At 52.3% G+C, this 12752-nt stretch overlaps 1 protein-coding gene across 1 annotated transcript; it reads left to right on the forward strand.

Annotated features, from left to right (window-relative positions):
* The first annotated feature begins 46 nt into the window (after nucleotides 1-46).
* On the forward strand, nucleotides 47-12752 carry LOC147221899 (myosin heavy chain, fast skeletal muscle-like). The gene is made up of 41 exons (XM_086167700.1): nucleotides 47-197; nucleotides 293-328; nucleotides 455-667; nucleotides 749-892; nucleotides 979-1135; nucleotides 1230-1257; nucleotides 1543-1654; nucleotides 1740-1832; nucleotides 1932-1995; nucleotides 2073-2171; nucleotides 2266-2369; nucleotides 2576-2714; nucleotides 2848-2966; nucleotides 3044-3193; nucleotides 3281-3451; nucleotides 3534-3837; nucleotides 4096-4163; nucleotides 4441-4528; nucleotides 4612-4729; nucleotides 4803-4926; nucleotides 5019-5155; nucleotides 6216-6471; nucleotides 6559-6801; nucleotides 6882-7058; nucleotides 7149-7294; nucleotides 7364-7454; nucleotides 7879-8268; nucleotides 8345-8471; nucleotides 8561-8679; nucleotides 8764-8960; nucleotides 9034-9217; nucleotides 9302-9467; nucleotides 9695-9819; nucleotides 9900-10208; nucleotides 10293-10496; nucleotides 10566-10691; nucleotides 11288-11458; nucleotides 11640-11744; nucleotides 12252-12347; nucleotides 12425-12556; nucleotides 12639-12752. Exons 3-41 carry the CDS (start codon nucleotides 461-463, stop codon nucleotides 12657-12659), a joined length of 5811 nt encoding a protein of 1936 aa, XP_086023826.1. The 5' UTR covers nucleotides 47-197; nucleotides 293-328; nucleotides 455-460; the 3' UTR covers nucleotides 12660-12752.

A 12752-nucleotide genomic window follows, 5' to 3' on the forward strand; every position in this document is an offset into this window, starting at 1 on the left:
CGGTGGAGGATAAGATGACAGCAGATGTGATGATGAGAGGGGGAAGCCATGCAGATACCATTCTCCCAAGATAAGCTCACGAGCCTAAACAGGAGGGCCGTTCCTCCTGGCGGGGTCCGAGGTACCAGCATAAAAGCAGACTCCCCGCCCCTCCCCGGCTCTTCAGGAGTTCTTGAACCGAGGGGAGGCCGACCAAGGTGAGTCTCCACCAGGACGCCTGGAGTTTCTACCTCTTGTCCTCTTACGAAGAAAGACTCCATGTGTCCGACTAACTCGGTCTTTATCTCTTTAGTATCCGTGCAACAACCTCATCGACTGGCAACAGAAGGTGAAGTACAAATAAGTCCTGTGAAAATACATTTATCGCCACTGCTTGTTTTAATACCGCACTTGTTCCATTTCAGTCCTCTTCGGGTTCGAATCCCTGTCTTTCCTTTCCCTTCCTTCTATCCAGAGAACCATGAGTCGGTCCGACCCGGAGATGGAGTGCTTCGGCCCGGCGGCCATTTACCTCCGGAAGCCGGAGAAGGAGAGGCTGGAGGCTCAGAACACCCCCTTTGACGCCAAGACGGCGTACTTTGTGGCCGAACCCACCGAGGTGTACGTCAAGGGGAAGCTGGTGAAGAAGGACGCCGGCAAAGCCACCGTGGAAACCAAGGGTGGTAAGGTGAGGAAAGAGCAACGACGCGGCCGGTGCGGTGAGGACGCGGCAGCAGAAGATGACCACTGATGCTTTACTCCGGGGCAGACCCTCACCGTGAAGGACGATGAGATCTTCCCCATGAACCCCCCCAAGTTCGACAAGATCGAGGACATGGCCATGATGACCCACCTCAGCGAGCCCGCCGTGCTGTATAACCTCAAAGAGCGCTATGCGGCCTGGATGATCTACGTAAGACCTCAGATCCTCCATCTGTTTTTTTTTTTTTTTTTTGACAACTCCAAGTTTTTCCCTGACATCTATTCTTGTTGAACCAGACCTACTCCGGGTTGTTCTGCGTCACCGTCAACCCCTACAAGTGGCTCCCGGTGTACGACGCGGTGGTGGTGGCGGGCTACAGGGGCAAGAAGAGGGTGGAGGCTCCGCCCCACATCTTCTCCATCTCTGACAACGCCTACCAGTTCATGCTCCAAGGTACCACCTGCTTCAAAATCATCTGGAGATCTTCCGCAAAGTGTTCTCGGCCAGCCGGAGTTTTAACGGAGTTAATGCTTCATCCTCTCAACAGATCGCGAGAATCAGTCCATCCTGATCACGTAAGTCTTTCCAAACGAGAAGTGTCACGAGTCACCGTCACACAAATGTCACCGCAATATCTGGAATCCGTTTTCAACGTCATCTTGAAAACTCAATTTTGAATTCCTTGTTTCTGTCCAAGTCTTGACTTCGTCGAGTTGCTTAATAATCGCTGATATCGATAACCAGCGGTGTAAACGTGACGCTTCTTGTTGGCGCTTTGTGACGCCTCGGGTTCAAATGAAATCTCACTCTGATGTCGGACGAACCTCTGAAAACATTGAAATAATAAATGTGTGCGCCAGCGGAGAATCCGGTGCGGGAAAGACCGTCAACACCAAGCGTGTCATCCAGTACTTTGCGACAATCGCGGTGGCCGGGGGCAAGAAAACCGAGCCTGTTCCTGGGAAGATGCAGGTGAGACACCGCGAGTGACGATGTCCCGACTGGAGTCGAAGAAAGTTCTGCACCGTGAGGCTGACTGAATCCGTCTGACCTGCAGGGGTCGCTGGAGGATCAAATCATCGCAGCCAACCCCCTGCTGGAGGCCTACGGTAACGCCAAGACAGTGAGGAACGACAACTCGTCCCGCTTCGTGAGTTAGCTCTTTGATTCTTGCGTAGTTCTTTCTTACGTGTGTGTTAAGAGAACAAGATGTAAATGGAGGTACTTTGACAGCAGCCTCTTCCTGCAGGGTAAATTTATCAGGATCCACTTCGGGACAACTGGAAAGTTGGCCTCGGCCGATATCGAAACATGTAAGAACTCGACGTTGTAAATGTTGTGCTCTTTGTTCGGGCCAAGCGCTCACCTCCTCGCTGCCCTGCGCCTGCAGATCTGCTGGAGAAGTCAAGGGTCACCTTCCAGCTGTCCGCCGAGAGGAGCTACCACATCTTCTACCAGCTGGCGACGGGCCACAAGCCCGAGTTGCTAGGTGACCGATCAGCGGACGACACTGCTCCCGGACAGGTCATCGTGTTAGAATACTCCGGTTTACATGTCCGTGATTTGGTCTCTTCCTTCCACAGAGGCTCTCCTGATCACCACCAACCCCTACGACTACCCCATGATCAGCCAGGGGGAAATCACCGTCAAGAGTATCAATGACGTTGAAGAATTCATCGCCACCGATGTGAGTCTATCAATACCTTTGCTGTACATGTACATACCCTAACCCCAAGGATATTCCAAACAAAAAATCGGACCTACCTGGTACCTGGTGTTTAGACCATCAGAGGCAACACTGGGAATCAATAAACCGATCAAGCCAGTTCCCAAATTCACAGTGATGCTATAAATGTACGGTATTCAAACATACCCGCGTTGTCTTTGCTGCAGACGGCCATCGACATCCTGGGCTTCACCGCCGAGGAGAAGATCGGCATTTACAAGCTGACCGGAGCTGTGATGCATCACGGGAACATGAAGTTCAAGCAGAAGCAGCGGGAGGAGCAGGCAGAGCCCGACGGCACCGAGGGTAAATTATGGAGATGTTTTACCTTTGTATCTGCCTCTAACTCCTGCAAAGTAGGATGGAACAGTCAAGGGGTTTATATCAACCTCCATTGCATGTTGTGATTTATTTTTGGTCAAACCCCTGTTGTCCTCAGTGGCTGATAAAATCGCCTACTTGATGGGGCTCAACTCTGCCGACATGCTCAAGGCCCTGTGTTACCCCAGAGTCAAGGTCGGCAATGAAATGGTGGTCAAAGGTCAAACTGTGCCACAGGTACGTCCTGCAAATGATACCAGACTTCAAGTGGGTGAGAGTAAACATACATCTGACTGGACGTGTTTAAACTCCAGGTCCACAATGCCGTCATGGCTTTAACCAAGTCGGTCTACGAGAAGATGTTCTTCTGGATGGTCTTCAGAATCAATGAGATGCTGGACACCAAACAGGCCCGAAGCTACTTCATCGGCGTCCTGGACATCGCCGGGTTTGAAATTTTCGATGTAAGTAGACCCGCGGATGCCGCTGGTCCGAGTGTCCTAAAGCAGGGGATCGAAGCTAAATAACCCCATGTCTTTCTTCACGCCAAGTTCAACAGCCTGGAGCAGCTGTGCATCAACTTCACCAACGAGAAGCTGCAGCAGTTCTTCAACCACCACATGTTCGTCCTGGAGCAGGAAGAGTACAAGAAAGAAGGGATCGAGTGGGAGTTCATCGACTTTGGCATGGACTTGGCCGCCTGCATCGAGCTGATTGAGAAGGTGAGGCGCATTTTCAGAAGCAAGGCCACCGTCCTCGGGGTTCTGGACTTCTTCCAGTGACTAACCGGGGTTTCTCGGACAGCCGATGGGCATCTTCTCCATCCTTGAAGAGGAGTGCATGTTCCCCAAGGCCACAGACATCACCTTCAAGAACAAGCTCTACGACCAGCACCTCGGCAAAAGCGCACCCTTCCAGAAGCCAAAGGCCACCAAAGGCAAAGCCGAGGCTCACTTCTCTCTGATCCACTACGCCGGCACTGTGGACTACAACGTCAACGGCTGGCTGGACAAGAACAAGGACCCCCTGAACGACTCGGTGGTTCAGCTCTACCAGAAGTCCTCGGTCAAGCTGCTGGCCTTCCTCTTTGTATCCCACGCCTCCGAAGGTAGACCAAAGTCCAAACTCAGTCCAAACTCTGTCCGCACTATAAGACAAGGTTCAGCTTTCAATGGTAACTTCAGAGAATGGCACCACAGACAAAAGTCATCTAACACCATGACACCATAGCACCTTATTTTCGGGTAATTTATTTGTCCCTCTGAAGGACACCGAGAGGGACTGTATCCAACCCTTCACTGTAAACTTCTATATAAAGTGTCAGATAACTATGAAACTGTGACAGTTATCTGTAAATGCTTTCCAGAGGCCATTGGTGGAAAGAAGGCCAAGAAGAAGGGCGGTTCCTTCCAGACGGTGTCGGCCCTCTTCAGGGTAACATACCTCCTCTCTCCACTGTCCTCTCCTGCCAGTCGTGGGCAGATGGATAGACTGCAGTGCTTTGTTAACTCATAGATGTCCTGGTTGTAGCTGCAGAACGTGTCTCAGTTCAGGATCGAAGACGGTCGGGGCAGTTTCTCAGTCTGATGCCGATTCAGGTGTCAGGAAGTAAAAGAGTCCTGTGCTTGTCTTAAGCGCACAATATTTTGCTGAAACATCTTGGGACATTTGGAAAACTGCAGTGACCAAACTGTCTCCTGCCAATCTTCAGGAAAACCTGGGAAAGCTGATGACCAACCTGAGGAGCACTCACCCACACTTTGTGCGCTGTTTGATTCCCAACGAATCCAAGACTCCAGGTACGGAGGTTTTTGTGGTCCTGGATGAAAGTGTCAGGAAGTCCGCACCTTCACTCCACCCTAATTTGATGACTAAACTCCAGGCCTCATGGAGAACCACCTGGTCATCCACCAGCTGCGCTGCAACGGCGTGCTGGAAGGCATCAGGATCTGCAGGAAGGGCTTCCCCAGCAGGATCCTCTACGGAGACTTCAAGCAGAGGTGGCTGCTGACGGAACTCCAGGTTCCAGGGGAACTCCAGGGGCGTTTCTGACAGGGATTCATTTCTTGTCAGGTACAAAGTACTGAATGCCAGCGTCATCCCAGAGGGTCAGTTCATCGACAACAAGAAGGCCTCGGAGAAGCTCCTGGAATCTATAAATGTGGAAAAGTCCCAGTACAGATTTGGCCACACTAAGGTGAGCGTCGATCCCGACGGTCATGGAGTAAAGTTCTCCGTGAACCGTGTCTCGACTGGTGGGTTGAGGAACACCCGTACTTCCATTGGCAGGTCTTCTTCAAGGCTGGTCTGCTGGGTTTGCTGGAGGAGATGAGGGATGAGAAGCTGGTGGAGCTGGTGACCATGACCCAGGCCCTCTGCAGAGGTTACCTCATGAGACGAGAGTTCGCCAAGATGATGGAGAGGAGGTGCTGTGCCCTTCTCCCAGATGTACCTGTGAAGCCTGACTTGTTCAGTTTCTGCTTTAGCTTCCTTTTCAGTGTCCGTGGACCTGGTTCCTCACCAGTCTTGGTCCTGCAGACAACAATTTATAGGAAATAGCATATTTAAATTATCTATGGGAGGCACTGTGGCACAGCGGTGAGTGCTTTGTCCTCACAGCAAGGAGGTCTCTGGTTGGATTCCCACAGGGAGGCCTTCCTGTTTGGAGTCTCCATGTTCTCCCTGTGCCTGGGAGGAGTTCCTCAGGGTTCTCCAGGTTCTTCTCACAGTCCAGAGACATGCAGGATGGTCACTGGAGATCTTCAACGCTCCTAGGCTGTCTCTGAACGAGAGGGTGAAGACTTGTATGTCTCTTCGTCATGGCCTTGTGGTCAATCCGTGGTGAAGCCCGGCCCTCCGGAGAGGCTCCAGCCCCCCACGACCAGATGATGACTGAATGATTGGTCGAGGATAACCTGTTTTTTACTTTCCCGACTCAAGTCTCACGCTCTGATTTCGTATTCTCGTGAAATCACGAAACCCGGAGTCACCGGAAGAGCAAGCACACAAAACATTTAGTCCCTGAATGTGGACAATTTGCTAATTTCCATGGAGTCACAGTCTAATCTAGTCTAAAAAGAAAAACTGAAAATACAGATGATCGGATCGCTCTTGTAGTTTTGCTTCAAAGTGGCCAAGTCAGACTAATATTTTATGCAGTTCAGCAGGATGTCAATCCTAATGAGATCCAGGGAGACGCAGGATGCTCCTCATCCACAACCTGAACCCATGGAACGGGAGAATCTTCTCATCACGTGAACCTGCCGGTTGTTTCCTTTCCAAAAGTTAAAGACGCGTAGATCGAAAATCCTTTAAAACCTGCGTTTTTTTTTTTTTTTTTCAGATCTTCACATCCAGTTTCCCGTCAGGATGTTTGCGGCACCCGGGAATCGTTCCTCTCCTTTCAAATACATAAATGATGTTCCTTCTTCTGATCTTGACAACACAGAAGAAGAATGAGTCGGTCTGTGTCTCCTCCGTCCTCAGGGAGGCCATTTACTCCATCCAGTACAACATCCGCTCCTTCATGAACGTCAAAACGTGGCCCTGGATGAAGCTCTACTTCAGAATCAAGCCCCTCCTGAAGAGCGCCGAGATCGAGAAAGAGATGGCCCAGATGAAGGAGGACTTCATCAAAACCAAGGAGGACCTGGCGAAGGCCTTGGCCAAGAAGAAGGAGCTGGAGGAGAAGATGGTTTCGCTGCTGCAGGAGAAAAACGACCTGCAGCTACAAATCCAGTCTGTGCGTGATCGGAAACCGGGTTTTATTCACGGAGTAGAACTTCTCAGATGTTCGAATCAACCGGCTCTTTTATGATCTCCAAAACAGGAGGGCGAGAACCTGGCGGACGCAGAAGAAAGGTGCGAGGGCCTCATCAAGGCCAAGATCCAGCTGGAGGCCAAAGTCAAAGAGACGGCCGAGAGGCTGGAGGACGAGGAGGAGATCAACGCCGAGCTGACGGCCAAGAAGAGGAAGCTGGAGGACGAGTGCTCCGAGCTGAAGAAGGACATCGATGACTTGGAGCTCACCCTGGCCAAAGTGGAGAAGGAGAAACACGCCACCGAGAACAAGGTGGGTGTTTCGTTCGTCGGACCGTTTTTTTTTCCCTCCGGAAGAAAAATCGGAAACCCTTTAAACTCCCGTCCATGAAGGTTAAAAACCTGGTGGAGGAGATGGCCTCTCAAGACGAGACCATCGCCAAGCTGACCAAGGAGAAGAAAGCCCTCCAGGAGGCCCACCAGCAGACCCTGGACGACCTTCAGGCAGAGGAGGACAAAGTCAACACCCTGACGAAGGCCAAGACCAAGCTGGAACAGCAAGTGGACGATGTGAGTCTTCCAGGTCTCGAAGAAGAGCGCCGCCGACCTCCGTGATGCCGCAATCGCCCATTGGCGTGTTCTTCGTTTCTCTGGAACCAGCTGGAAGGCTCCCTGGAGCAGGAGAAGAAGCTCCGGATGGATCTGGAACGTGCAAAGAGGAAGCTGGAGGGGGATCTGAAACTGGCCCACGAGACCATCATGGACCTGGAGAACGACAAGCAGCAGGCCGAGGAGAAGATCAAGAAGTGAGTGGGAGCCAGACCTTAGGTCGCAATCTTCAAGATGATTTCATAAATGATGTTCTTGTTTTGTAGGAGGGACTTCGAGATCAGTCAGCTCCTCGGAAAGATCGAGGATGAACAATCACTCGGGATTCAGCTCCAGAAGAAAATCAAGGAGCTGCAGGTGAGGTCATCTTCTTCTCCTCCTTTTCCTTTTGGCTGCTCCCTTTGGGCTTACAAATCAACCTCCTCCATCCAACCCTGGTCTCTGCATCTTCTTCTCTCAGACCAACTGACTTCACGTCTTCTTTCACGAAGTCCACATACCTTCTCTTTGGTCGTCCTCTGGACCTCCTGCCTGACGGTTCAAACCCTGGCATTCTTCTACCAATGTTTTCACTATCCTTCCTGTGTACATGTCCAAACCACCTGTTCTGCAGACTTTATCTCCAGAACATCTAATTGTCTTCTCCACCTTTCCCTTCATCTGCATCCCTGGGAAGAAGATTACCATTTCATTTGTTTGTGCAAATGTCCTGACCCTGTACAGAATTCCGCGACTCTTCTACTTCACTTCTGTTCGTGGCGCCCCCCGTTTTTTGCCATAGGCTCGTATTGAGGAGCTGGAGGAGGAGATCGAGGCCGAACGGGCCGCCCGGGCCAAGGTGGAGAAGCAGAGGTCCGACCTCTCCAGGGAACTGGAGGAGATCAGCGAGAGGCTGGAGGAGGCCGGAGGCGCCACGTCGGTGCAGATCGAGATGAACAAGAAGCGCGAGGCGGAGTTCCAGAAGCTCCGGCGCGACCTGGAGGAGTCCACCCTGCAGCACGAGGCCACGGCGGCGGCTCTCCGCAAGAAGCAGGCCGACAGCGTGGCCGAGCTGGGAGAGCAGATAGACAACCTGCAAAGGGTCAAGCAGAAACTGGAGAAGGAGAAATGTGAATACAAGATGGAGATCGACGACCTCGCTAGCAACATGGAGGCCCTCGCCAAGTCCAAGGTATGTTCCATTTGGTGTTTTGTCTCCCTTGGAGGTAAGAACTACCAGAGGTGAAGTTACCCCTTTGTTTCCACAGGGGAACCTGGAGAAACTTTGCCGCTCCCTGGAAGATCAGCTGAGTGAGTTCAAGTCCAAGAGTGAGGAACAAACGCGTCAGCTGAATGACATCAACGTCCAGAGAGCCAGACTAACGACCGAAAACGGTAGGCTGCCAGGAAAGAGGATGTTGTCTGACCATCAGCTTTGCGCCACGTCAAGAGATGTTGGGATAATTGGTTTCCGTTCTGTTTAGGGGAGTTGGGACGCCAGCTGGAGGAGAAGGAGTCTCTTGTTTCTCAGCTGACGAGAGGAAAGCAGGGATTTATTCATCAGATCGAGGAGCTGAAGAGGCACCTGGAGGAGGAAGTGAAGGTGCGAGTTCACACAGAGGTTAATCAATCGGTCTGTCAACGTGGTTTACCGGTACTGATCCGCTCGAGGTCGTGTCATCGATAGGCCAAGAACGCCCTGGCCCACGCCGTCCAGTCGGCCCGCCACGACTGCGACCTCCTCAGGGAGCAGTACGAGGAGGAGCAGGAGGCCAAGGCGGAGCTGCAGCGCGCCATGTCCAAGGCAAACAGCGAGGTGGCTCAGTGGAGGACCAAATACGAGACCGACGCCATCCAGCGCACCGAGGAGCTGGAGGAGGCAAAGTAAGGAACGTCCTCCGAAGGTCTTCGTCCTGTTAGTCATCGCTCATGCAGGCTACCTTGTATGCCTTCGCAGGAAGAAGCTGGCCCAGCGTCTCCAGGACGCCGAGGAGTCCATCGAGGCCGTCAACGCCAAGTGCGCCTCCTTGGAGAAGACAAAGCAGAGGCTGCAGGGCGAGGTGGAAGATCTGATGATCGACGTGGAGAGAGCCAACGCTCTGGCCGCGAACCTCGACAAGAAGCAGAGGAACTTTGACAAGGTCTGCGGTTTTTTTACAAACTTCAAGTTCTGATGTTTATCAGGAAGGGTCAGAAGATGCTGATGTTCCTCTCGGCCTGTTCAGGTTCTGGCCGAGTGGAAGCAGAAGTTCGAGGAGAGCCAGGCCGAGCTGGAGGGATCTCAGAAGGAGGCCCGGTCCCTCAGCACTGAGATGTTCAAGCTGAAGAACTCCTATGAAGAGGCTCTGGATCAGCTGGAGACCCTGAAGAGGGAGAACAAGAACCTGCAACGTAAGAACAGGGGTAGAGGGGCGGTGTCTCCCTCTAGGACTACACTGGAGGTACTGCAGAGGGTTCACATGGGGTTTTCAGAAGAATGTCAGTCCTTCAGGATTTCTAAAATACTTCATTCAATGACTCAAACCCTGTTAGGGGTGACGGTGAACCAGAAGGTCACTGCTCATCCCATCTTTGGTGATGAAGAGATTCTTGATTATTTCCCTTTGGATTCTCAACAGAGGAAATCACAGATTTGACCGAATGTCTCGGAGAATCAGGGAAGACCATCCACGAGCTGGAAAAGGGGAAGAAGGCCGCCGAGAACGAGAAAGCAGAAATCCAAACGGCCCTGGAGGAGGCGGAGGTGAGGCTGGAGATGCGGGAGGTGCGCTGTAGCTTCCTCCTGGGTCGCAGAGGCAGAGTCATCCCATCTTGTGTCCGCAGGCCACGCTGGAGCACGAGGAAACGAAGATCATCCGCATCCAGCTGGAGCTCACCCAGGTGAAGAACGAGGTGGACAGGAAAATTGCAGAGAAGGACGAGGAGATCGAGCAGATCAAGAGGAACAGCCAGAGGGTGATCGAAACCATGCAGAGCACCTTGGACGCCGAGATCAGGAGCAGGAACGACGCCCTGAGGATCAAGAAGAAGATGGAGGGGGATCTCAACGAGATGGAGATCCAGCTGAGCCACGCCAACCGCCAGGCCCTCGAAGCCCAGAAACAGCTGAGGAACGTCCAGGGCCAGTTCAAGGTGCATCTTCTGAAAGAGCAGAACAGCCGGTAGTTCAAGTAGAGAGCGGTATCTGAATGGTGTTTTGGATGCTTCCCCATCCAGGACGCCCAGCTGCACCTGGACGAAGCTCTGAGAAGCTGCGTGGACATGAAGGAGCAGGTGGCCATGGTGGAGCGCAGGAACAACCTGATGCTTGCTGAGATCGAGGAGCTGAGGGCCGCTCTGGAGCAGACGGACAGGAGCCGCAAAGTGGCCGAGCAGGAGCTGGTGGACGCCAGCGAGCGCGTGACGCTGCTGCACTCCCAGGTGCTGCGCTTGATGCCAAAATTTAAAAAAGGAACAGCAGGATCTTGAGGATCTTCCTTTTCTTTCCAGAACACAAATCTGATAAACACCAAGAGAAAGCTGGATGCCGACCTCATCCAAATCCAGGGGGAGGTGGAGGACGCCATCCAGGAGGCCAGGAACGCCGAAGAGAAGGCCAAGAAAGCCATCACTGATGTGAGCAACTGTAACCGTGTTGACTTTTCTCGATTCTTTCAAATAAAAAGGTTCGGGCCAGTCGGCTGATCACTATGGCAGCTTTTTGGCGCAACAGAGTCCCAAAGGACCCGCGGGCTGGAATGAGGCCATAAACTCGTGTCCAAAACCCTCGGATTATTACTATCAGTGTGACCAGGCGTCTTATCATTTCCACCCTTACGGAGATGGATCCAATAATTTGGCCTCTTTGTCGAACTAACCCGCTGACCTGCCGACTCCTCCTTCAGGCGGCCATGATGGCGGAGGAGCTGAAGAAGGAGCAAGACACCCTCCTTGTTACCTTCTGACGACCAGTACTTGTACTTGGAATACTTGTACTCTAGTTTCCCAAACAACACAAGAAGTTATGGACATTTATAGTTATCTGCTCTTCCCTGCTCCTGAATGGAGCAGAGAGAGCGGTACTTGTATGTTCAGAGACAAGAATTGCTTTCTCTCTTAAAGCCATGGAGATTCTTAGATGAGCGAGTGGAAGTGAAGTCGAGGCGGTGGGAGGCCGGCCTTGGATGACAACCCGCACTGGTCCGATCACACAAATTTCCATGACATTTCAGGCGGCCATGATGGCGGAGGAGCTGAAGAAGGAGCAGGACACCAGCGCTCACCTGGAGAGGATGAAGAAGAACCTGGAGGTGACGGTCAAGGACCTGCAACACCGTCTGGACGAGGCGGAGAATCTGGCTTTGAAAGGCGGCAAGAAGCAGCTCCAGAAGCTGGAGTCCAGGGTGGGGGTCTCGTCTCTTTTGGTCAACATGTCTTGTTGTGAGGCTGGAATTGTGACCAGGCTGCCGGCCGGGCGTTAAACCCTTGCCCCGCAGCTGCGCCCCTTAACAAGCCCTTTAAAAGTTACTGCGCATCATCGCCCCCCCGTGGTACGTGTTCATTTCTGGACTTTTTATTGAGCAGGTCAGGGAGCTGGAGGGCGAGGTCGAGGCTGAGCAGAAGCGTGGCGCCGAGGCGGTGAAAGGGGTCCGCAAGTACGAGCGGAGGGTGAAGGAACTGACTTATCAGGTGAGGGAACTTTTCGGACTCTTGTGTAACTTAAAATAGTTTACAGGTCATTATTGTCACATCGCATCCTCCCAAGGTGCTGGAGGCTGGAGGTAGGGGGTGTCTTAGGCCACTTGAGGGCAGTAATCACTGTTAGATGTCTTAAGTGCCAACTGTGCTTGTACACTACAACTACGGAAGAAAACAAAGTACTCATACCCATGTAGTCCAGATATAAATACTCACAGTTGCACTTCATTTGTTCTAATTCTCAGAGTGTGATTGGCAGTGCACTTGACAAAAGGCCTTCAGTGAAAACAGGCCTTGATCTTCCAGGAACCAGAGTTTATTTCAGGCCTATTTCAGACCTATTTCAGGCCTCGGTTCCTGGTTTATCACAGAGTACTCCCTTGGGTTCTTCGCCCTGAAGTGGCCCGACAGATCAGGATCCGGGAATCGACTCGAGGCTTCAGAGAAAATGGTTCGGTGCAAGGTTCTTCTCCTCTCAGGATTGTGTGTAACCTTCAGGCCGAGGAAGACAAGAAGAACATTGCCAGGCTCCAGGATCTGGTTGACAAGCTGCAGACGAAGATGAAGTCCTACAAGAGGCAATCAGAGGAGGCTGTGAGTGTTTTTTGTTGCCTCAGATTTTTTGAAAGATCAGACATGTGCAGCTCTTAACAGGCCTGAACGCTTTCCAGGAGGAGCAGGCCAACACCCACCTGTCCAGATACAGGAAGGTGCAGCACGAGCTGGAGGAGGCCGAGGAGCGGGCCGACATCGCAGAGTCCCAGGTCAACAAGCTGCGGGTCAGAAGTCGTGAGATGGTCAGGGTAGGTTGGATCCCCCGGGAATTAGTTCGCGGTGAAACCACGATTGGCGCCTCCTCATTCTTTGTCTTCTGTCCGTCCAAAGGGTAAGGAGGCCGAAGAGTGACCCCTACAGGTTACAAGGCACAACGCAAGGAGTCATACAATATGATCCTCGTGTCTGACGTGTCGCAACAATAAAGTTCTGAGCAACTGCAAA

Source organism: Fistularia commersonii, chromosome 21 (genome assembly GCF_037954325.1).
Source record: "Fistularia commersonii isolate RoL2024-O1a breed Wild chromosome 21, RoL_Fcom_v1.0, whole genome shotgun sequence".
NCBI lineage: Eukaryota > Metazoa > Chordata > Actinopteri > Syngnathiformes > Fistulariidae > Fistularia > Fistularia commersonii.

What these genes read in the sequence shown, in the direction of transcription:
- LOC147221899 (XM_086167700.1), top strand. Translation starts at nt 461, where the DNA reads ATGAGTCGGTCCGACCCGGAGATGGAGTGCTTCGGCCCGGCGGCCATT. An exon ending in ACAGATTTGGCCACACTAAG is followed by an intron (nt 4,927 to 5,018) that starts GTGAGCGTCGAT and finishes TTCCATTGGCAG; the next exon opens with GTCTTCTTCAAGGCTGGTCT. An exon ending in TCCAGAAGCTGGAGTCCAGG is followed by an intron (nt 11,459 to 11,639) that starts GTGGGGGTCTCG and finishes TTTATTGAGCAG; the next exon opens with GTCAGGGAGCTGGAGGGCGA.